The sequence below is a fragment of the Podarcis erhardii genome (genome assembly GCF_964252035.2).
Source record: "Podarcis erhardii genome assembly, chromosome: 4".
In the NCBI taxonomy this organism is placed as follows: Eukaryota; Metazoa; Chordata; class Lepidosauria; order Squamata; family Lacertidae; genus Podarcis; species Podarcis erhardii.
The window spans coordinates 5,302,578-5,324,694 of record NC_138508.1 but is presented as its reverse complement, the minus strand read 5'-3'; the positions used below and the strand labels follow the sequence as shown (position 1 = coordinate 5,324,694).

The window sequence follows — 22,117 nt, the reverse complement described above, 5'->3', positions numbered from 1 at the left end:
TAACCGACCAATCAAATCAAATCACATCACATCACATAAATTCCGAATTACAAAGCCGAATTTTATTTTTTTGTTGGGGGGACCCATATTTCAAGTTCCGAAGGGGGATTCCGATCATCTTCTTGCTGCTGCGTTAATATCCACAAATCTGTCCAAATAATGTTCATAATTCTATCCAGTCTTATCTTGCTGTTTCCACATCTCATCTTGTTCGTATATTTTTCTTTTTTTCTTTATGATCTCTTCTGATAATCTCCTGAAGCAGGTAAACACCAATTATAATCCTGTGTGAATTTTTCTGTTCGTCCAATCATCATATCAAGATGGTTTCCATATATCATCACTTTCATAAATAACAGCACTCTTTCCATCATTAATCTCGCAAATCTGTCGCTCTTTAGTCCCTCTGAGGAGGCTCACCCACAATATGAAAACAGATCTGTTCCTCGTCCCAGACATAAGTCTTTCAGCAGAACTTGCCAAAATGGCGACGCTATTTTTTGCTGCGTCATTCCAAAGCTCTTATGCTTTCCACGATCTTCTTGAAACATGCTTTGGTTAGAAAATTATCTCCACACAGTCTTAAATCCACAGCTTAAGTCATTTAAACGGCATTTCTGACTTGTGACTTGTGGGGGGGGGGGATTCTTGGTTAATCACATAGAGAAAAGAAAGTTTTTTCCCCTCCCCCATCCAGTCCCGTTGCCGGACATACCGAGCCTTGGTGTGTCTTCTCATGATTTATTCTTGTTCCTCCGACTCGTCTTGTTTATCAGAGATCTCTTCAGTTAGCAGTCTTTACTCCCCCTTCTTCCTTGAAATATGTGCATTAGCTTTCTCCTAATTGTTTCTTTTGAAGTTCTTGCAGCTAGAGGCACGAATCAGAGACAGCGTCCAGGAGCGCCGAGATCCGCACAAGGGCTTTCTGCCTAGTGCCCCCACCCCCACAAATTCGGGGGTGGTATAGGGCACAGCAGGCAAGGACAGTCCCCCCCCACGCTTGGGGGGGGCAGGGAGGCTGTTTACTCCCATCACAGCCTCTTAATTACCTCGTGTGGGTCGGAGAGATGTTATTGTCAGCCATCTTCCAATTGCGCCCCTAGTGGGCCCCCCCCCCCCGTGAATGATGCTGCTTTCAACGTGCATTTTATATTGGACATTTTATATTGAGCAATGTTCTCTCCTGAAACGTTTAAGATCATTTTCGTTGTTGTTGTTAACTTTGCCGGGTTCAAAGTGCAATCTGCAGTTGACCTCTTTTGGAAATCTTTAAGATAATATTTTTGCTTCCAGCCAGTTGTGTTGCTTTGAATGTGTACGTACTTGACTTTCGTCAGTAGTGTTTTATTCCAGACTGTTTTACTTGATGTAGGTTGCAAACTGCTTTGAGATTCCAGCCCCCCCCCCCCAAAAAAAAAAATAAAGCGGAAGTGATATGAAATGAGGAGGAGGAAGAAGAGGAAGAACATAAGAAGTGCCTGGTGGGATCAGGCCTATGCCCCACCTAGTCCAGCATCCTGACACTCCTCTAATGTACAGATGCTAAAATCCTAGAACTGTAGAGTCACAAGGGACCCCCAGGGGTCATCTAGCCCAACCCTCTGCAGTGCAGGAACAAGAGATAAGGCTTTAATGCGTGAAACTCACAGATCAGTCTCCTAGTGCCCTCCCAATGGATTGGACTACTGCGCTCGCTGGGGCTGATGGGACCTGTAGCCTAAAGCATCTTGAAGGAACCAGGCTGGTGAGTAGTAATAATAATAATAATAATAATTTATTCTTTATATGATTTTAGTTAGAGTACATGTGAAGTTAGTATCCTTTGCTCCACTGTGATGGGAAAGACTTTCCTTGGCCTGCTGCCAGTCCGAGTTGACAATATTGGGCTAGATCAGCAATGTCCAACCGGTCGACCACAATCGACAGGTAGGTCAGCAGGGTTCTCCAGGTCAATCACGGGAGTAAAAAAAGAGATTGCCCTGTTGCTCCTGAGCGATCATGAGGTGCCCCGCCCCTGTCGCTATGCCCCATCGTCGCCGTTGGCGGTGCTGTGAAAGGTTTTATTCCCTTCATCTGGGGGCAGAGTGGGGGACAAAGGGATGGCTTTGGACTGTTGGGTAAGCGATTAAAGGCAACCCTCCCCCCAAAAACCTCAGCAACTCTGGGCTCCCCCCGAAAAGAAGCTCACCAACTGTGGGCTCCCCCCACCCTAAAAAAGCTGAACAGCTATGGGCAATGACAATGGGTAGATCACTGCCAGTTTTATTATACTGGGAGTAGATCGCAGTCTCTATAGAGTTGCATGTGCCTGGGCTAGATAAACCGCTTGGCTTGTTCAGTACAGTGGTACCTCGGGTTACATATGCTTCAGGTTACAGACACTTCAGGTTACTGGCTCTGCTAACCCAGAAATAGTACCTTGGGTTAAGAAGTTTGCTTTAGGATGAGAACAGAAATCGCGCGGCGGCAGTGGGAGGCCCCATTAGCTAAAGTGGTGCTTCAGGTTAAGAACAGTTTCAGGTTAAGAATGGACCTCCGGAAAGAATTAAGTACTTAACCCAAGGTACCACTGTAAAAGGCAAGGAGGGAAGGGCCTTTGCAAATGGAGCGCAACTTCCAGGCAAGCCCAAACCACGGTGCCTCCTCCAAGCAACCAGCGGCGTTTGCCCTGCTGCGATTCACACTCACCGATGGGTCAAACTCGATGCTGGTGATGCCTCCGTTAGCCCCTTGCAGTGTCTTCATCTTCTCCATTCGGCCTGCAGGAAGGCAAAACAGAACAGGCAAGGTGGCCTAGAGCAGCAACAATAAGAACCGACACTTCCCTGAATATGGAAAAAAGCACCAGGAAACTCTGCAAGAAGCAGACAGTGCACTTTCCAAAGAGAGAGAGATTCCCCCACCCTGGATCTGAGATCTTTTCTCCTTGTTCCACGACTCTGCCTTGTGAAAATCTTATCTCACCTGCAGAACTGAAGCTCAGCTAAGCAAAATCTCTCGCACACCTGATAAGATCCAATGTGGCTTCTACTTCCGGTGCATCGGCAAGACTTTTTGTTTGTTTGTTTGTTTCGTTTCATTTCGTTTAAGGAATGAACGAGCCTCAAGAAAAGACTGATGCGGAAACAAAGCCTAGAGCCGAGGCCAGAAATCTCTTATAAAGGCAGAGGCAGCAACTCAATTGCGTGATCTCAAGAGATTTGAGTCGGACAGTTGCCAGCCCGAGCAGACAGCTGGCAGAGATCTCTAATACTTTTATACATTAAAAAATAAAATAGTGTGCAATAGGTAAAATGGTAAAGGACCCTTGAATGGTTAAGTCAAAGGTGACTATGGGGTTGTGGCGCTCATCTCGCTTTCAGGCCGAGGGAGCCAGTGTTTGTCTGCAGACAGCTTTCTGAGTCATGTGGCCAGCAAGACTAAACCGCAATAGGACACTGTGATGAGAGTCAGAGTGCACAGAAATGCCGTTTACCTTCCCGCCAGAGTGGTACCTATTTATCTACTTGCACTGGTGTGCTTTCAAACTGCTAGGTTGGCAGGAGCTGGGACAGAGCAACGGGAGCTTACCCCGTCGCGGGGATTTGAATTGCCAACCTTCCAATCGGCAAGCCCAAGAGGCTCAGTGGTTTAGACCACAGCGCCACCCATGTCCCTATCAAGGTAAAAGGTAAAGGATCCCTGGATTGTTAAGTCCAGTCAAAGTAGACTATGGGGTTGCAGTGCTCATCTCGCTTTCATTGTCGAGGGAGCCAGTGTTTGTCCGCAGGCAGTTTTCCAGGTCATGTGGCTAGCAGGACTAAACTGTTTCTGGCACAACGTGACACTGTGACAGAAATCAGAGCACATGGATATGCTGTTTACCTTCCCGCCGCAGTGGTACCTATTTATCTACTTGCACTGGCGTGCTTTCGAACTGCTAGGTTGGCAAGAGCTGGGACAGAGCAAAAGGAGCTCACTCGGTCATGTAGATTCGAACCGCCGACTTTCTGATCGGCAAGCCCAAGTCTCGGTGGCTGAGACCCCAGCGCTACCCACTGCGTGCAACCGTCAACTAATGCCCCTCTGCGCATCTGCTCACCTCCTGCCACATTCCAGAGCCTGATCAGCTTGTCGGCCCCGCCAGTGGCCAGCACGGATGAATTGGGACTGAACCTGGCAGCGTTGATTTCGGAGGCGTGGCCTTCCTGGAGAAAGGGGAAAAGGACAAAGCAATTGGTCCCTTACCTTTCCCACCCTGATCTGGCCACAGTGATCCACACAATGGTCACCTCCAGGCTTGACTACTGTAATTCGCTCTACGCGGGGCTGCCCTTGAAACTGTCCCAGAAACTCCAGCGGGTGCAGAATGCTGCAGCGAGGCTCCTCGTGGGGTCCCTGCCATGGGAGCATATTCACCCAGTGCTTTACCAGTTGCACTGGCTCCCAGTGGAGTATCAGGTCAGGTTTAAGGTGCTGGTTTTGACCTTTAAAGCCCTTTGTGGCTTAGGGCCCTCGTATTTACGGGACTGCCTCTCCCGGTATGCCCCGCAGAGGACCTTAAGGTCCATGAATAATCATAGTTTAGAGGTCCCGGGCCCTAAGGAAGTCAGATTATCCTCCACCAGGGCCAAGGCCTTCTCAGTGATGGCTCCGACCTGGTGGAATGCTCTGTCCCAGGAGACCAGGGCCCTGCAGGATTTAACTTCCTTCCGTCGAGCCTGTAAGACAGAGCTATTCCGCCTGGCCTTCAATCTGAACTTAGCCTGATCTTTTATTCCCCTTCCTTCCCTCCCCCTCCCCTTTTTATGAAGATTACCCACTCTGGGATCCCACAGCTAATTCTCCCCTGGTCTCCTCACTGGCCCAAGTGGGACTAATTTAGGCAGCTAGCCCTGGTGATCATCTAATGTTTATTGGATTTCCCCCCTAAATTGATTTTTGAATTCTGAATTTATTATTCACGTTTTATACTGTATTTTATGCTGTTTTTGGTTGCATCAATTAAGTGTTTTAAATTTGTTGTTAGCCACCCTGAGCCCGGTTTTCTGATCTGGGAAGGGAAGGGGTATAAATATATTATTATTATTATTATTATTATTATTATTATTATTATTATTATTATTATTATGTAGACCAGGCAGGGGTGCCATGGAAGTCCAACAAGTTTCTCTTCTGGAGTAGATATGGGAATTCTGCCGGTGGGGACAATTGCAACCCAAACTCATCCTCCAGTCGCGTTCCCTTTCTGTCAGCGTGTGCAAGGAAAACGACTAGGAGCCAGATGCACAAATTATCAAGAATTATTAAGAAGAGCCCTGCAGCTGGATTCAGCCAATGGCCCATCTAGTCCAGCATCCTGTTCTCAGATGCCCCCATAGGAAGCCCACAAGCAGGATTCAAACACAAGAGCCCTCTCGCCACCCGCGGTTCCCAGCAACTCGCATTCAGACAGTACTGTCTCCGACACCCGTGGAACCAGTGTGGTGTAGTGGTTAGAGTGCTGGACTAGAAACCTGGGAGATCAGGGGTTAATCCCCGCTTGGCCACAAAGCTCACTGGATGACAGTCACAATCTAACCTACCTCACAGGGTTGTTGTGAGGACAGAATGGGCAAGGGGAACTCTGCACACCACCATGAGCTCCATGGAGGAGAAGGTGGGGTATAGATGCAATAAGAAATAATAGCAGTAGTTATTTTCCCCAGTTCATCCATAAAAATGCAGCTCCCTTCGGCGAATGGCTAGAAGATATATACAAATTTGCAACACATGAGTGTATAAACGTACAGTGGTGCCTCGCAAGACGAAATTAATTCGTTCTGCGAGTTTTTTCGTCTTGCGATTTTTTCGTCTTGCGAAGCACGGACTTTGGAAAAGCTTCAAAAATCACCAAAGTCTTCAAAAACCTCAAAAAAGGCTACCACACCGCGTGCTATGAGTTGCTCCTTGAAGTGAATGCACGGTTTTAAGAAAAAGGAAACAAACTTGCAAGACGTTTTCGTCTTGCGAAGCAAGCCCATAGGGAAATCCGTCTTGCGAAGCAGCTCAAAAAACGAAAAACTCTTTCGATTTGTGAGTTTTTCGTCTTTCGAGGCATTCGTCTTGCGAGGTACCACTGTAGACTTGCCATGGACCAATTTAACGATATTTGGGGTTAATTTCTATATTAGATTAAATGTGGGTTAGCTACAGTAACAATCTTGTAATGTTTATAAGTTCTGCTTTTGTTTTGTTTTGTATATGAGTGTCCTTTCTTTCTTTCTTTCTTTCTTTCTCCTTTTCCTTTTTCTCTCACCCCCCCTTCCCAAGTCTTATTTTACCCTGTGCACTTACAATTATATACACGTTACTTGTTTTTAGTCATCTAGCAGGCTCTTCTTATGTGGCACCCAGGTGAGGTGGCACCTGGTGCTTGGGGATTTCAGATTTACCTGTTCGTCGCTCACTCTTGACGGAAGGCAGGCAGCCGCACAGGAGGGAATGTAATAGTACCGTTCCTCCGAGGGGTTGCTGAAGGAGCTTCCGCGTTTCATCCTGAAACTAACAGGTGAAAGTTTTGCACTGTCTTGGATACAGACATTATCACCTAGCATTTCTTGCTCTCCCCCTCCCTCCAACTTCCTAATAATAATAATAATAATAATAATAATAATAATAATAATATACTATTTATACCCCGCCCATCTGGCTGGGTTTCCCCAGCCACTCTGGGCGGCTTCTAACAAAAGATTAAAATACAATAATACATCAAATATTAAAAACTTCCCTAAACAGGGAACTTCCCTAAACCATAGCAATTTTGAACTTGCTGTGACGTCAAATTAAGTATTACAGGTTCTTCTGTCTTCAGACAGTCAAAAGCCACACAGCTAAGCTGCTTAGAAGGACGTCCAAATCAAGTAAACTGGTTCGCCTGCAAACAAGCACTGGGGACCTCATCGAAGCTGCAGTTTCCAGTTCCACTTTGGATACAACCATGGTCTGCAGGAACCCTATTTGCTCTGAATGAGACCTCAGGGAAAACCACAAGGAACTGAGAACCAGGAAATGGATCAACTTCAAACGTGGAAGAAGGCTGCCCGGACAGGGGATACAAGTTAAAGGTTGTGCATTTGAAAGTTTGTGAAAATGCACGAAGCTAGTGACAAATCTTTCACAGGGGTGAGGAGTAAAATGCCAGTTTTGACTTTCAGTTATGTAAACTTTTAAGTCTATAGTTCTGGAAGTGGGAAGGAGGGAGGGAAGATGGACATTGCTACAGAAACTCTTGGCTACAATGAATTTGTTAGCCCTCTATGTAATCAGTGCTGGATTTACGTATAAACTAAACAAGCTACAGCTTGGGGCCCCACTCTCCTGGGGGCCCCCAAAAAAATTAAAGGGGAAAAAACTGGATGTACATTTCCAAAATATAAGATTAAAAACAAATAAAATAAAACCTACATACAGCAACAGTGTTTTGTTTTGTTTTGTTTTGTTTTGTTTTGTTTTGTTTTGTTTTGTTTTGTTTTGTTTTGTTTTGTTTTGTTTTGTTTTGTTTTGTGTTGTGTAGGCTCCTATGATGTAAGTAATGGGCCCCGCCTGCTAGCCTGCTCCTAAAATATCACCGGTTTGCTCCTTTCTATATACAGTTCTACCTCGGGTTACATACGCTTCAGGTTACAGACTCCGTTAACCCAGAAATAGTACCTCGGGTTAAGAACTTTGCTTCAGGATGAGAACAGAAATCGTGCTCCAGCGGTGCAGCGGCAGCAGGAGGCCCCATTAGCTAAAGTGGTGCTTCAGGTTAAGAACAGTTTCAGGTTAAGAACGGACCTCTGGAACGAATTAAGTTCTTAACCCGAGGTACCACTGTATAGGGTGCCTACATTCTGCATGGACTGGTTGTATGGCAAGATGTGCAAATGACTTTAGATACCTATTATGTCCATAAATTACCATATAGCCTATATTCAACACATATATTCAATTTTCCATCCCCGTAGAGAAGAGATCTGTGCAACACTGAAGTTTGCTACCTTACCCCCAGTTGATCCAGATAAAAAGCTAGTATCATCAAAATGATTCAGGATCTTATCTTGATTCTTTGGGGGCAATTCAAACACACGCTCCAGACCCAAGTAACTCTGAATGCATAGAAATGGAGCAACCAACTTACTCAAACAAACCCTTGAAAACACCCACGTATCTGGTGAGGGTCATGGAAGTGGCAGAAGCAGATCTAAAACAAGAAGTCAAGAGGAAAAAAGTGATGAACACAGGAATTACACTGGGGAACAAAAAAAAAAAATTCATTTTCTGTTGCATGAGAATATGTTCTTTCAATGCTGATTTCAAATCTGAAATCGATTTTCATGTACATGCTATAGTTATCTTGTAATTTTCGACTTTTGCCGATATGTCATATTTACACTGGAGATAAGTGGACACTGACACGTTGATCTACCCTAACCACATGGTAATTATTGTTTTGCAAACTTAAGTTTTCTTTATTTTTATAGTTTTGTAACCTAAATATTTGTATTTTTCAGATTGGAACATGGCTTCTTCAAGTAGACAAAAGTGTGTAAACAAGGTAGAACTACTTTTTCCTTCCAGGAAAGTGGTTTGGGTTTCGTTTCTCGTTCCTCCCATGTGCAAAATTCATTTCCAGCTTTCTAAACAGCTCCTTTCTTGCCAGAGCAAGCTGTGCCATAGCTGAACTGCAGAACCACAGAGTGGACCCGGGAGAAATCTGCTGTTCCCTAGTTCCGCAAGAGATCGTAAAATACATTTCTTAAAAAACCAGAAGCATTTCTACTGGGTAAAGTAGGGGAAGAAATTCCAAGGAGAGACCAAAAATTGTTTCTGTACGCAACTACGGCAGCAAGGACTCTTTTAACCCCAAAATGGAAGCAACAGGGGTTACCAACGATGGAGGAGTGGCAGATGAAGATGATGGAATATGCACAACTAGCGAAGCTGCCTAGGAAAATCCAAAACCAACGTTGATCAAGCTTTCCAAAAAGACTGGATTTATACAATGCTTGAAGAACAACTGCAATTAGCAACACTAGCAGAATTGACTTAAGAAGACTTGCAATGTCTATGATTCCTACCTTTTTATGTTTATTTAAAATTGCAGTAATTGAAATGGATGAAAGGTAAATAGGAAGGGATACAAATGCAATGATACTGAACGGAATTATGGGAACCACAAGGTGGAGGGGGCGAGTCGACCAGCTCATATGAGCAAAAAGTAAGGATACATTTACAAATTATAAAATGGAAATTCAGTAAAATATTATTTTTAAAAAGAGTTCGCAATTTTCCTGTGCCACAAACATGCACAGACAAGCCCCTCAAACGATGGCTCTTCCTGTAGCTCCTGCCTAAGCCCCTCTCAAATTTTCTGCCTGCGAGGACGAGATTCTAAGGGGAGATTCCACACAGAATTTCACTCTCTCCACAGCAAAGACAATGGTAGGCTTTGCACGCATCCCTCAAACGCAGGAAACTCTTAAGATGGATTTTTATGATTGTTTTTATCAGCATTTTTTAAAAAAACTGTCATGTTTTCTATGTGCTGCATTCTTTTTCTTGCTCCAAGACTTTGATGGGAGGAAATGATGCAAAACTCCAACCAATTTAAAAGGAAGCTAATGCAAATAATAGCAATACAAAAACTATGAGCTCCACAGTTCATGCCTCACCGAAAAGGCCTTTTCCACATCTTTTCGCCAGGCTCCTCCTGGGCGTCTCTGTGGGACATCTTTTGCTCATCAGCCTTCCCTACTTCTGGCTCTCTGGCGAAGAGAAAAGGTGCAGAAAATTAGGGAGCACAAGAGCAAGATCAACAACATTTTAATGTATTTATTGCATTTAAAGATCCCCTTCTTTCTCCAAGGGCCTCAAGGAAGAGCACACGGATCTCCCTATTTAATTCCTCCAACAGCAACAACAACCCTGTAAGGTAGGTTAGGCTGAGAGGCAGTGAGTGGGGATTTGAATCTGGGTCTCTCAGATCCTAGTCTGACACAGTGGTTCTCAATTATTATTATTATTTTTTAGAAAGGTTAAAAACTTGTGTCGGTGCATTCAGGAAGTGTATCAGCTGGTGGATAACCAAGTTCCAAATCTGGAAATATAATGACATTTGAATTGCATAGATAGATAGATAGATAGATAGATAGATAGATAGATAGATACACACACACACACACACACACACACACACACACACACACACAAACCGTACTTTTCCGTGTATAAGACTAGGATTTTTTTCTTTTAAAATTATGTTAAGAAAAGGGGGGTCGTCTTACATACACACACACACACATATGAAAGCTTGCAAATAAATGTCTATGTATTGGAATACTAATTTCACTTATAGGGAAAGGTAAAGGGACCCCTTACCATTAGGTCCAGTCGTGGCTGACTCTGGGGTTGCGGCGTTAATCTCGCTTTATTGGCCAAGGGAGCCGGCGTACAGCTTCCGAGTCATGTGGCCAGCATGCCTAAGCCTCTTCTGACGAACCAGAGCAGCGCACAGAAACACCGTTTACCTTCCCGCCGGAGTGGTACCTATTTATCCACTTGCACTTTGACGTGCTTTCGAACTGCTAGGTTGGCAGGAGAAGGGACTGAGCAATAGGAGCTCACCCCCTCACGGGGATTCGAACCGCCGACCTTCCGATCAGCAAGCCCTAGGCTCTGTGGCTTAGACCACAGTGCCACCCGTGTCCCTAATTTCACTTATATACTTTCATAATAGACAATTTTTTATGTACTTTTTGTTTCCTTTCCTCCTATACTTTGCTTAGAGAAGTATTTCAAATAAAATATGATTTATTTTTTTAAGTTTCAGAGCTGTCCACGTAATCTGGGAGGTGCAGATCAAGCCAGAGGGAATTCCCAGAGCCTTCCTAATGACAGGAAAAGGTCTCTTCGTCCCAGAGGCCACCTGGAGGGACACAGACAAACCGGCTGACTTGCGGAGAGAGTGAACTGCCACTTAGCAGCTTTGGAGCATTTTAGGTCTTGGCAGAAAGGTGTTGTGCTCAGCATGAGGAGCATGGGCCCAATATTGTGCATTTCAGCAGCAGTCTTGCTCTCTCCCTCCCCCCTGGGTATTTAATTAGCCAGCAGCCCTGGGGACACAACAATCAACGTACCAATTAACTCAGGCTCTTTGCAGCTCCCTCTGCATCGTCAGCAGGAGAATCTGGTTTACATACAAACATTTCGGTGGCCAGCCCAACAACTTGTTTCAGCTCAACCAAGAGGAGAGGGGGACAGGGAAGATGAGGCTAGATAAATTAGATAGATAGATGATGATAGATAGATAGAGATAGATGATAGATAGAGATAGATGATAGATAGATGATAGATAGATGATAGATGATAGAGATAGACAGATAGATAGATGATAGATAGATAGATAGATAGATAGATAGATGATAGATGATAGATGATAGATGATAGATAGATAGATATGATAGATAGAGATGATAGATGATAGATGATAGATAGATAGATAGATAGATGATAGATGATAGATGATAGATGATAGAGATAGATAGATAGATAGATAGATAGATGATAGAGATGATAGATAGATAGATAGATGATAGATAGATAGATAGATAGATAGATGATAGATAGATAGATAGATAGATAGATAGATATAGATATGATAGATAGATAGATAGAAGATAGAGATGATAGATAGATAGATAGATAGATAGATAGATAGATAGATAGATAGATAGATGATAGATAGATAGATAGATAGAGATAGATGATGATGATAGATAGATAGATAGATAGATGATAGATAGATAGATAGATAGATAGATAGATAGATGATAGATAGATAGATAGACGATAGATAGATAGATAGATAGATAGATAGATAGATAGATAGATAGATGCTATAGAGAGAGATATAGATATATATTCTGCCTTTCAACCAGGCAGAGGGCCTTCTTGGTGGTGGCGCTCATCCTGTGGAACGCCCTCCCATCAGATGACAAGGAAATAGACAACTATCTGAATTTTTGGAAGACATCTGAAGGCAGACCTGTTTAGGGAAGTTTTTTAATGTTTGATGTTTTGCTGCTATTATTATTATTAATAATAATAATATTCTGTTGGGAGTTGCCCAAAGTGGCTGGGGAAACCCAGCCAGATGGGCAGGGTTTAAATGATAAAATAAATTCATTATTATTATTATTATTATTATCATCCTTATTCTTATTATCCGAAGATCTTTGAGGACCCACAAGCAGGACTTACACCTTAATGCCAACCGGGGTCCTGGCTGCCTTCTTCAGCTCCTTGGCCAGCCGGTCTTGCTTTGCCCTGCAAGGAGAGGAAGGGCATCAGGGGGTGCGCAAGACATGCTCCTTCCAGATGTTCTGCTTGCTAGATTTTCCAGGTCCTTTTGGGAGACAAGGCTGTGCTTCTGTCAAGGATGGGGTGAGGTCACGGGTTATGTACTGAGCTTGGATCCTAGAACAATAGGCAGGTAGGATCCTAGAAGGCAGAAACCTGATTGGTCTGCAGGAGCCGCCCAATCCAGCTCCAGGAGGAAGTGAATCAGCAACCTAATTGGCCTGCAGGAACAGTCCAATCAGGCTCCAGGAGGGGAGTTGAATTAGTCAATCACACAGGACTCATTGTGTAAATCATGTACAGCGGACGCTCGGGTTGCGAACGTGATCCATGGGGGAAGCGCGTTCACAACCCGCAGTGTTCGCAACCCACAGCACCGCGTCTGCGCACACGTGGGTCGCGATTAGGCACTTCTGCACACGCGCAAGCGCCAAAACCTGGAAGTAACCCATTCCGGTACTTTTGGGTTCGGTGCAGTGCACAACCCGAAATCGCACAATCCAAAGTGTCTGTAACCTGAGGTATGACTGTATATATAGCCAGAGGTTTGGGGGGAAAGCACTCACTCACTGTTGATGGGAGTTGTAGTCCCAAAACAACTGGAAGGCCGAGTTTGCCTATGCCTGATGTAAGTCATGGGCCCCGCCTGCTAGCCTGCTCCCTAAAATATCACTGGTTTGCTCATTCCTATATATAGGGTGCCTACATTCTGCATGGACTGGCTGTAGGGCAACACGTGCAGATGGCTTTAGATACCTATGAGGTCCATAAATTACCATACAGCATATATGCAACACAAAAAACAGTGACCGTTTGTTGTTGACAAAGGACAGCTGGACGTAGAAAGGGCCCCATTGCCTTCAGTAGCTTAGGGCCTCATCAAACCTCAATCAGCTCCTGTTCATGCTGTGAGCCCCTCCCTCCTGGGCTCAGGTTGTATATATGTACAAACAAAGCCATATACAGTCGTACCTTGGTTTTCGAACAGCTTGGTTCCCGGTTTGCGAACTATTTTTGGAAGCCGAATGTCTGAGGGGGCTTCCGATTGGCTGCAGGAGGTTCCTGCAGCCAATCGGAAGCTGTGCTTTGGTTTCTGAACATTTTGGGAGTCAAACGGACTTCTGGAACGGATTCCGTTCGACCTCCAAGGTACGACTGTATCCTAAGCATGCCATTGCCTTCATTCCAAGGAAACCAAACTTGGGGCAAGTGCCTGGGTTAAACCCCAGAGTTTCTCACTGCTCAAAGACCGTATTTCAAAACCCTGGTGAAAATTGGGACGTGTATCTTTTGGTGCTGAGAGAGTCAGCACCTGACACCTCCCCAATCTTATCCCATTTGCGACACAAAGGCTATTCCTGCAAACAGCCAGCAGGGGGTCGCTTTTACTTTGGCAAGATTGAATGTCTTGCCCTGGGCTGTACTGGAGGGACGATTCCAACAGATTCCACACGAAAAACGCTTATGTCCCTGTGAAGATGGCAGTGACGAATCGGCGGCGCATGCCCTTCTGGCTTGCACTCTTTATAAAGACTTATCACCCCTATTTTATTGTCCATTCCGGTTCGCCCAGCCACTGTCACCGTGTCCTTTCTCTTGGCAGATCAAGATGAGCAGGTGACAGCAAAGGCTGCAAGGTTTTTAGCTGGGGCAATCAGAATAAGATCCACTATTTGACTACGGATTCAAAACCCTAAAAATGTGTTTTATATACCGTAATTTTTGCTCTATAAGACTCGCTTTTTCCTTCCTAAAAAGTAAGGGGAAATGTGGGTGCATCTTATGGAGCGAATGCAGGCTGTGCAGCTATCCCAGAAGCCAGAACAGCAAGAGGGATTCCTGCTTTCACTGTGCAGCGATCCCCCTTGCTGTTCTGGCTTCTGAGATTCAGAATATTTTTTTCTTGTTTTCCCCCTCCAAAAACTAGGTGTGTCTTGTGGTCTGGTGCATCTTATAGAGCAAAAAATACAGTACTTGCCTTTTTCTTTCTATTCTTTGAATATTGTATTCGCGTTTTATTGCTATGGCCGATGGCTGGCGCAAATAAAGATTCATTCATTTAGCCAGCAGGGGGCACTTCAGCCCACACTTCCCCCGTTCCAGACTCTCCGGATCTGAACCGCTGCTGCCCCCCATGCCCTGACCACCCTCTCCGTTTCGCGTGCGGGGGGTCGCCCACCTCTCGAGGGCCTTGTTCCTGTGCTCGGCGGCCTCCGCTTTCTTCTGCATGAAGCACCTGAGCAGCTCCAGGCCTCTCTCGGCCGCCCGGCGGAACTCCCCATCCTGCTGCAGGTAGCGCTGGTGCAGAGAGACGTAGTCTTCCTTCATGGCGATGGTCCTGCGGCTCAGCTCCTCCACCTGCTCCTGCAGCAGGAGATGCTCGGCCTCCAGCTCAGAGACGTGGCCGCTCAGACCGGCCAGCCTGGAGCAGACCAAAGCAAAGGGTGAAGGCAGGGCGTCGGAAGAGCCAGCTGGACGAGGCCCTTCCAGCCCAGCATCCGGTTCTCCCAGGGGCCAACCAGGTGCCCATTAGGGGAAACCCGTAAGCAGGATTCGAACACAGAAGCAGCTCTCCCCAACTGTGATTTCCAGGAAGCAGTGCTGCCATCAACTGTGGAGGCAGGGAGAGGGGTTTTTTGAGCATTAATTTGGGAGGACTGAGTCTCCTTACCTTTGCAAAATTAAATCATTACAGTAGTACCTCTGGATATGGACAGGATCCGTTCCGGAGCCACGTTCGCATCCTGAAGTGAACGCAACCCGCATCTGCAGGTCGTGATTCGCCGCTTCTGCGCATGCGCGCGACGTCATTTTCACCGCATGCGCAAGCGGTGAAACCCGGAAGTAACATGTCCCGTTACTTCTGGGTCGCCGTGGGGCGCAACCCAAAACTGCTCAACCTGAAGCAACTTCAACCCGAGGTATGACTGTATTGTGTTTTGTCTGGGTGGGCTGGGATGGATATATTTACCCAATGACTGAGCCAAAAATCCACCTGTACAGTGGTGCCTCGCAAGACGAAATTAATCCGTTCCGTGAGGCTCTTCGTATAGCACTTTTTTCGTCTTGCGAAGCAAGCCCATTGACAGCTTAGCGGATTAGCGCTATTAGCGGTTTAGCGGCTTTTAGCGGATTTTTGTCTTGCGGACATTTTAGCGGACATTTTAGCGGACATTTTGTCTTGCGAAGCAAGCCCATAGGGAAATTCGTTTTGCGAAGCGCCTCCAAAACGGAAAACCCTTTCGTCTAGCGGGTTTTCCGTCTTGCGAGGCGTTCGTCTTGCGGGGCACCACTGTATCTGTAATCAATAAAGTTGTGGCCATTTCTCATCCTGATCATTGTCTGCTTGAGTTTATTCATCACATCTTACATTTAGCCACTGCCCGGGGAGGGGGGTGGCACTGCGCCGGGGCCCACAATAAACCAACAAACAAATAAACAAAATTTGTGGGGAGCTCCCCCACCTTCCCCCTCCCCCAAAAATATTTATTTAATTTGGCAACCCTGGTTTGCGCTTCAAGACCCCCAAGCCAGTCTCAGGAGAATAAAAGCACAAGGACACAGAATTTAGTTTAATGTTAATGCCCAAAATTTAGGCCACAACTTGATTGGTTACATAATGTGAGGGGTACTGGCTTAGGCATTGGCATCAAGAGACGATGTCTGACTGCTGCTCCCCGTGCAGGAAGTCTGGAAGGGTAAACTACCGGTTGGGGGAGCCCAGCTGATGCGGATCGACTCAAAGATCTCCTGGGTTCCCGCTGGGATTGCGGTATGGCCCTAGCCCCTCCCTGGGCTTTGGAAGAGATCCACACTCCCAGATTCCTTTAACACAGCGGTTCTCAACCTGTGGGTCCCCAGATGTTGTTGGACTACAACTCCCATCATCCCAGACCACTGGTCATGCTGGCTAGGAATGATGGGAGTTGTAGTCCAAGAACATCTGAGGACCCACAGGTTGAGAAACACTGCTTTAACAGAATACCCTTACACATGGAGGGGCAGGTGATGGCTGCACCTTACCTCCCCGCCACACCGCTATTCCAGTGCCTAACCATTAAACCTTACAAAGTTGTGACGATTGCTACGAGGTAATATTAATAATAATAATTTTATTTATATCCCACCCTCCCCAGCCAAAACCGGGCTCAGAGCGGCTAACAACAGTAAAAATAGCACAGTTTACATAAAATCACACTCAATTAATTGAAATACATTCTAAAGTAGGCGAAAACCAAGTGGCTGGTGCTGATTTGCCAAGTGGAAAACGTCCTCCCAGACCCTTCAGTGGTGACCAACCGAAGTCCATAGCAAGGCCAGCGACCCTTCCTAAAAGAGGGTGGAGGGCAGGAGATCAGCGGCGAGAGGCTGAAAGAGGAGTTTCCGAGTCAAGCCACGGTTTAAATTGGCCCCGGCCACGCCCCCACAGCTCCCTAATTGGCCGTCTGGCAAATGGCGTGGCCGGGACACCCTCAGCAGGATGCTACCCCCCACCACGCTGAGACAGTGGTGGGACTTGGTAGCCCGAGCGCAACCCGCTCCCACTCGGAAGCGGAACTGATAAATCGCGGTCGTCCCCCAGCCTTGCATACCTGGCTCCCAAAGGATTACAGTGGTACCTCTGGATGCGAACGGGATCAGTTCCGGAGCCCCGTTCACATCCTAAAGCGAACGCAACCTGCTTCTGCGCATGTGCATGACGTCATTTTGAGCTTCTGCACATGCGCAAGCGGCGAAACCCAGAAGTAACGCGCTCTGTTACTTCTGGGTTGCCACGGAGCGCAACCCGAAAATGCTCAACCTGAAGCACATTTAACCCGAGGTATGACTGTACAGTGGTACCTCGGGTTACATACGCTTCAGGTTACATATGCTTCAGGTTACAGACTCCGCTAACCCAGAAATAGTGCTTCAGGTTAAGAACTTTGCTTCAGGATGAGAACAGAAATCGGGCTCCGGCGGCACGGCAGCAGCGGGAGGCCCCATTAGCTAAAGTGGTCTTCAGGTTAAGAACAGTTTCAGGTTAAGAACGGACCTCCAGAACAAATTAAGTACATAACCAGAGGTACCATTGTATTATGTCTGTCCTGGACCTGAAGGGTAGAACTTCTCCCACCATTGCCCCCCCCCCAAAAGGAAAGAATCGAAAAGAGCCGTTGCGCCATAGAAGGAGCCGGACGGAGGAACGTTACCTGCCCCTCTGTTCCTCCAGTTCGGCATCTTTCGCTTTGAGCTGCAAGTTCCATTCATAGATGCTATAGGCAAGCTGAAAAAGAACAGAGAGCAGTCCCCTGGTCAGCTGGTCTGCAGGCTTCTCCTTCAATGAAAGACTGGATCATGCCTTGGGAGGGGAGACATCCTGGAGAAGGTGAAGGCATCAGGGCAAACAAGAAGCTGGAATGGGTGATGGCAGGACCGGATTTAGGGTGGATGAGGCCCTAAGTCAGGCATCCCCCAACTCGGACCTCCAGATGTTTCGGGACTGCAATTCCCATCATCCCTGACCACTGGTCCTGTTAGCTAGGGATGATGGGAGTTGTAGTCCCAAAACATCTGGGGGACCGAGTTTGGGGGTGCCTGCCCTCAGCTCCTGAAGGTAATGGGGCCCTTTATATGTCCAGCTGCCCTTTGTCAACAACAAATTGTCAGTTTTTTGTGTTGAATATATGCTAGATGGTAATTCATGGATCTAATAGGTATCTAAAGTCATATGAACATAACAAAATATGTATTTTATCAAAGTAACTGTTATAGCCAGTCCATGCAGAATGTAGGCACCCTATATATAGAAAGGAGCAAACCAGGGATATTTTAGGGAGCAGGCAAGCAGGCAGAGCCCATTACTTGCATCATAGGAGCCTACACAACACAAAACACTGTTGCTGTATGTAGGCTTTAGTTTATTTGTTTTTTATCTTATATTTTGGAAATGAACGTCCAGGTTTTTTCCCCTTTAAATTTTTTGGGGGCTCCCAAGGGAGTGGGCCCTAAGGTATAGATCAAGGGTCAGCAAACTTTTTCAGCAGGGGGCCTTGCGGGGGGCCGGACTATACTTTTTTTGGGGGGGGGGGATAAATGAATGAATTCCTATGCTCCACAAATAACCCAGAGATGCATTTTAAATAAAAGCACACATTCAACTCATGTAAAAACACGCTGATTCCCAGACTGTCCGCAGGCTGGATTGAGAAGGCGATTGGGCTGGATCCGGCCCCCGGGCCTTAGTTTGCCTACCCATGCTATAGATTGTTTAGCTTATATGTAAATTCAGCACTGGGTGATGGACCAATGAATAATTCTGCTTACCCCTTCTGTCCCATTTCCCTGACCTCTCCTGTTCCTTGGATGTGGGAGAGGTGTCTCGCCCAAATTCCCAGGCCCAATCCTGTGCCAGCTTACCTCCCCATTGATGCTTTCCAGCTCCGCCAAATGTCTCTCATGAATCCCCTTCAGGGTCTCTGTTGTTTCTGCAGAGCCCAAGACTGCACCCAAGAAACAGTCATTGGTCTCCTGGACGGGTCTGCAAAAACACAAGCAAAATCAGATGAGAAAATCAGACTGGCCACTGGACATCAATAGCCCTCTGTGAATTTGTCCTATCCTCTTTAAAAGCCATCCAGGTTGGTTGCAATCACTGCTTCCTGTGGCAGGGAGTTCCACAGTTGAACCACGCACCGCATGAAGAAGCCCGCAAGCAGGGCTGGAAGCAACAAACCCTCCCCATCATATTCCCTGGCAACTGGTACCCAGAGGCACTTTGCCTTAAAAAATAGAGGCTTTGTTTAGACAGCAAGGCTCCCAGATCCGTGCTCCATGAATTAATCTGTGCAACCAACAGTCTGTGTGAACCCCACAGTTCTTGCAGTCATGGAAATTAATATTGGGCATGGAAAATCAACTTCGGGAGAATGCCTTTTTGTTTCTAATTCAAAGCCGCTAACCAGTGAATTCCGTGCATCCGCTATGTGCTGTTTGAAGACAGGCTTCCCTTTGTCTGTGCAAAATCTGTTGCCAATCAATTTAATTGATTCAGTTCCAGCGTCGTAAAAGAGATTTCTCTTAATCCACTTTCTCCGTCATCTTTTGCTGTGGCAGCTCTTTACACACACACACACACACACACACACACACACACACTGGGTGTGGGTGTCCTGGGTGGGGGGAAACCGCCCCCTTCGGCCCCAGATGAACCAAAAACCTCAGACACCCAGATTTCCTTTGAAAAAGGGAAAGTTTCTAGCAGTGGTAAGACCTGAGGAAAATGTACAAACGCTATACTTCTTCTTTGTGTGAGAAACCTGCATGTTCCCTCTTTCTGGTTGGACACTGTGACGCAAGGATGCTGGACTAGATGGGCCACTGGCCTGATCCAGAAAACTCTAATACTAATAATACTAATACTACTACTACTACTACTACTACTACTACTACTAATAATAATAATAATAATTTATTATTTATACCCCGCCCATCTGCCTGGGTTTCCCCAGCCACTCTGGGAGGCTCCCAACCAAATATTAAAAACACAATACAGCATTAAACATTAAAAGCTTCCCTAAAGAGGGCTGCCTTCAGATGTCTTCTAAAAGTCTGGTAGTTGTTGTTCTCTTTGACATCTGGTGGGAGGGCGTTCCACAGGGCGGGCGCCACCACCGAGAAGGCCCTCTGCCTGGTTCTCTGTAACTTCACTTCTTGCAGGGAGGGAACCACCAGAAGGCCCTCAGAGCTGGACCTCAGTGTCCGGGCAGAACAATGGAGACACTTCTTCAGGTATACAGGACTGTTCTTCTGTATTCTATTCTTTGCAGTGCCCCAAGAAATAAAAGGCTTGCAGACACACAGACCCCTGCAGGCTGCAATGGGGGCATGAGGTTAAGAGATCAGAAACTATTCTTGAAGCTAACTGAGGTGGTTCCTTTAGTTCTATGTGAATTGAGAGAGTGAAAAAACACTTATCACTAGGGCTGGGTGATCGATTGATGTATCGTCCAAAACCGGTTTGAAGTGATATCGGTTTCATAGTTTTTTACCTGACAATATATCTTGAATCATGATGTGTGTTTGGGCTAGGCGATACATCGTAGAAAACCGGTTTGCAGCCCATATCGTGATATCAGTTTCATGATTTTTGACCTGGCAATATGTCTTGAATCATGATGTATGCGTGTCTGCTATGCAAAAATCACAATGTGGGGGAAACCGTGAAGCCAGCCAATGTCTCTACCTAAGTCCATCCTATTTCAGACATTGTGAAATATCAGTATATCGTGATTCTTAGCTGGTGTTATAAGAAAAAAACTGCTCCTTTTCCCTTATGGGGTACCCAAGAGCCAGTATAGAGTCCTTACGTAGATTCTCTATTGGTAGGAGAAAATAACAGAGGCCAACCAGAGAATATTGAGAAGCAAAGTGGCTAGTAAGCCTGATCTTTATTAAACTGTTGCAACAGGGTCCTCACTCACCACACGCAGGAGGGAGGAGGAACCCAGAACAATGGTGCACAAGCCCTTATAGAGACTTTTGAAATTGCCCACCCTGTAGCCCAAGACCACCCCCCATAACTTCATACATACATCACAGAAGGATGCGGTCTACAGCAGAAATCCTGTCTGGCAGGAAACCTGTTGATGGGTTTACCTGGACAGCCTGACCATTCTTTTGTGATGATAAATACTGAATTCCCCAGTCCAGGTCACAGGCTCACCCTATTCATACACAACTGTGCCCTTAAGGCAGGATTTGTGAGCACAGAGACAAAGATTGGGGGGGGCGGGGCTTTTTCCATTTCCATCCAAACTGCGGAGGAATAGCCGAGGTCCCTGAAAGAGTCAAAATGGCTTCAGGACTGTTTTCCTGTACTGTTTCAGACATGTGGTTTATATATTTATGTATGTGTTTGGCTGGTACATTTATGAACATTGTTTTATATCTTAGAGCTTACAATTCTCATAACACCGGTGGTATATCAAGATACTGAAAACCAGATATCGCCCAGCCCTACTGGAATGGTTCTAGGGGTTGCTCGTGCGTAAATCGTCGCCACACCTGGCTGAGTTACCTGGGTGAACCCTATTTTGTCCGGACAGCCACTCACCCGTGGCTGTCTCAATCGCTGGCAGAATCCGTCAGTCGGCGTTTCTTGAACTTCTTCCAGCAAAGAAGTTCTTTGACGCCTAGTCTCCGCCTACTCTCCCTGTGCGGAAGTCTTCTGCGCAGGGAGGGTGTGGGCAGCGGAGGACCCGAGCTCTCCCCGCTGGTCTCCGGCGAGGAGTCATGGAGCCACCTCGCCAATTCCCCCATCTGCCCCCCTTCTCCACTGGTGCTACGCTGATTTCCTTCCCCAAAAGATGGGCTGCTTCTCTCCCTCCCGGGACGCTCTCCGTAATCCCTTTGGAGCCCTCCCTCTCCCTCTAGCTCCGATGGCAGTTCCCTGACACCCACTTAGCACTCGGACTGGGTGCATGAGAAGGAAATTCAGATGTGCTACTACTAATCTGCAGCCAGCAGAATTTGAACGCACAACCCTCCCAAGGCAACCCTGGTACTGCCAAGGTCCCTGACTCAGCACAGATTCTGCCCAGGAGAGAGGCAGAGCTGAACTAGCCTTGCAAGACTTGTGCAAATGGGAAAAAGCGCCCATTGTAAATGTGCAAGGAACAGCCGCTGCTATTCTGAGTTATTTTGGTCCTGTGCGGTGCCAAGACAAGTTGCCTGTGTGTTTACTTCCACAACTGAGTAAAATTCCTGCACAGTCATC

The 22,117-nt window shown here is 46.3% G+C and overlaps 1 protein-coding gene across 2 annotated transcripts in view; it reads right to left on the bottom strand.

Moving 5' to 3' along the window:
* The window catches only part of ATG16L2 (autophagy related 16 like 2), a 50,490-nt gene that overhangs the window by 17,044 nt on the left and 11,329 nt on the right, over positions 1-22,117 (bottom strand). Inside the window, exons 3-11 of one of the 2 annotated variants that reach the window (XM_081860435.1) lie at positions 18,760-18,880; positions 17,553-17,626; positions 14,540-14,782; positions 12,262-12,327; positions 9,675-9,767; positions 8,141-8,203; positions 6,414-6,522; positions 4,082-4,187; positions 2,689-2,759 (exon numbers count right to left, since the gene is read on the bottom strand). In XM_081860435.1, coding sequence (XP_081716561.1) covers positions 2,689-2,759; positions 4,082-4,187; positions 6,414-6,522; positions 8,141-8,203; positions 9,675-9,767; positions 12,262-12,327; positions 14,540-14,782; positions 17,553-17,626; positions 18,760-18,880 — 946 coding nt within the window. The remainder of the gene's footprint in view (positions 1-2,688; positions 2,760-4,081; positions 4,188-6,413; positions 6,523-8,140; positions 8,204-9,674; positions 9,768-12,261; positions 12,328-14,539; positions 14,783-17,552; positions 17,627-18,759; positions 18,881-22,117) is intronic. The other variant, XM_081860436.1, reaches the window with a different exon arrangement.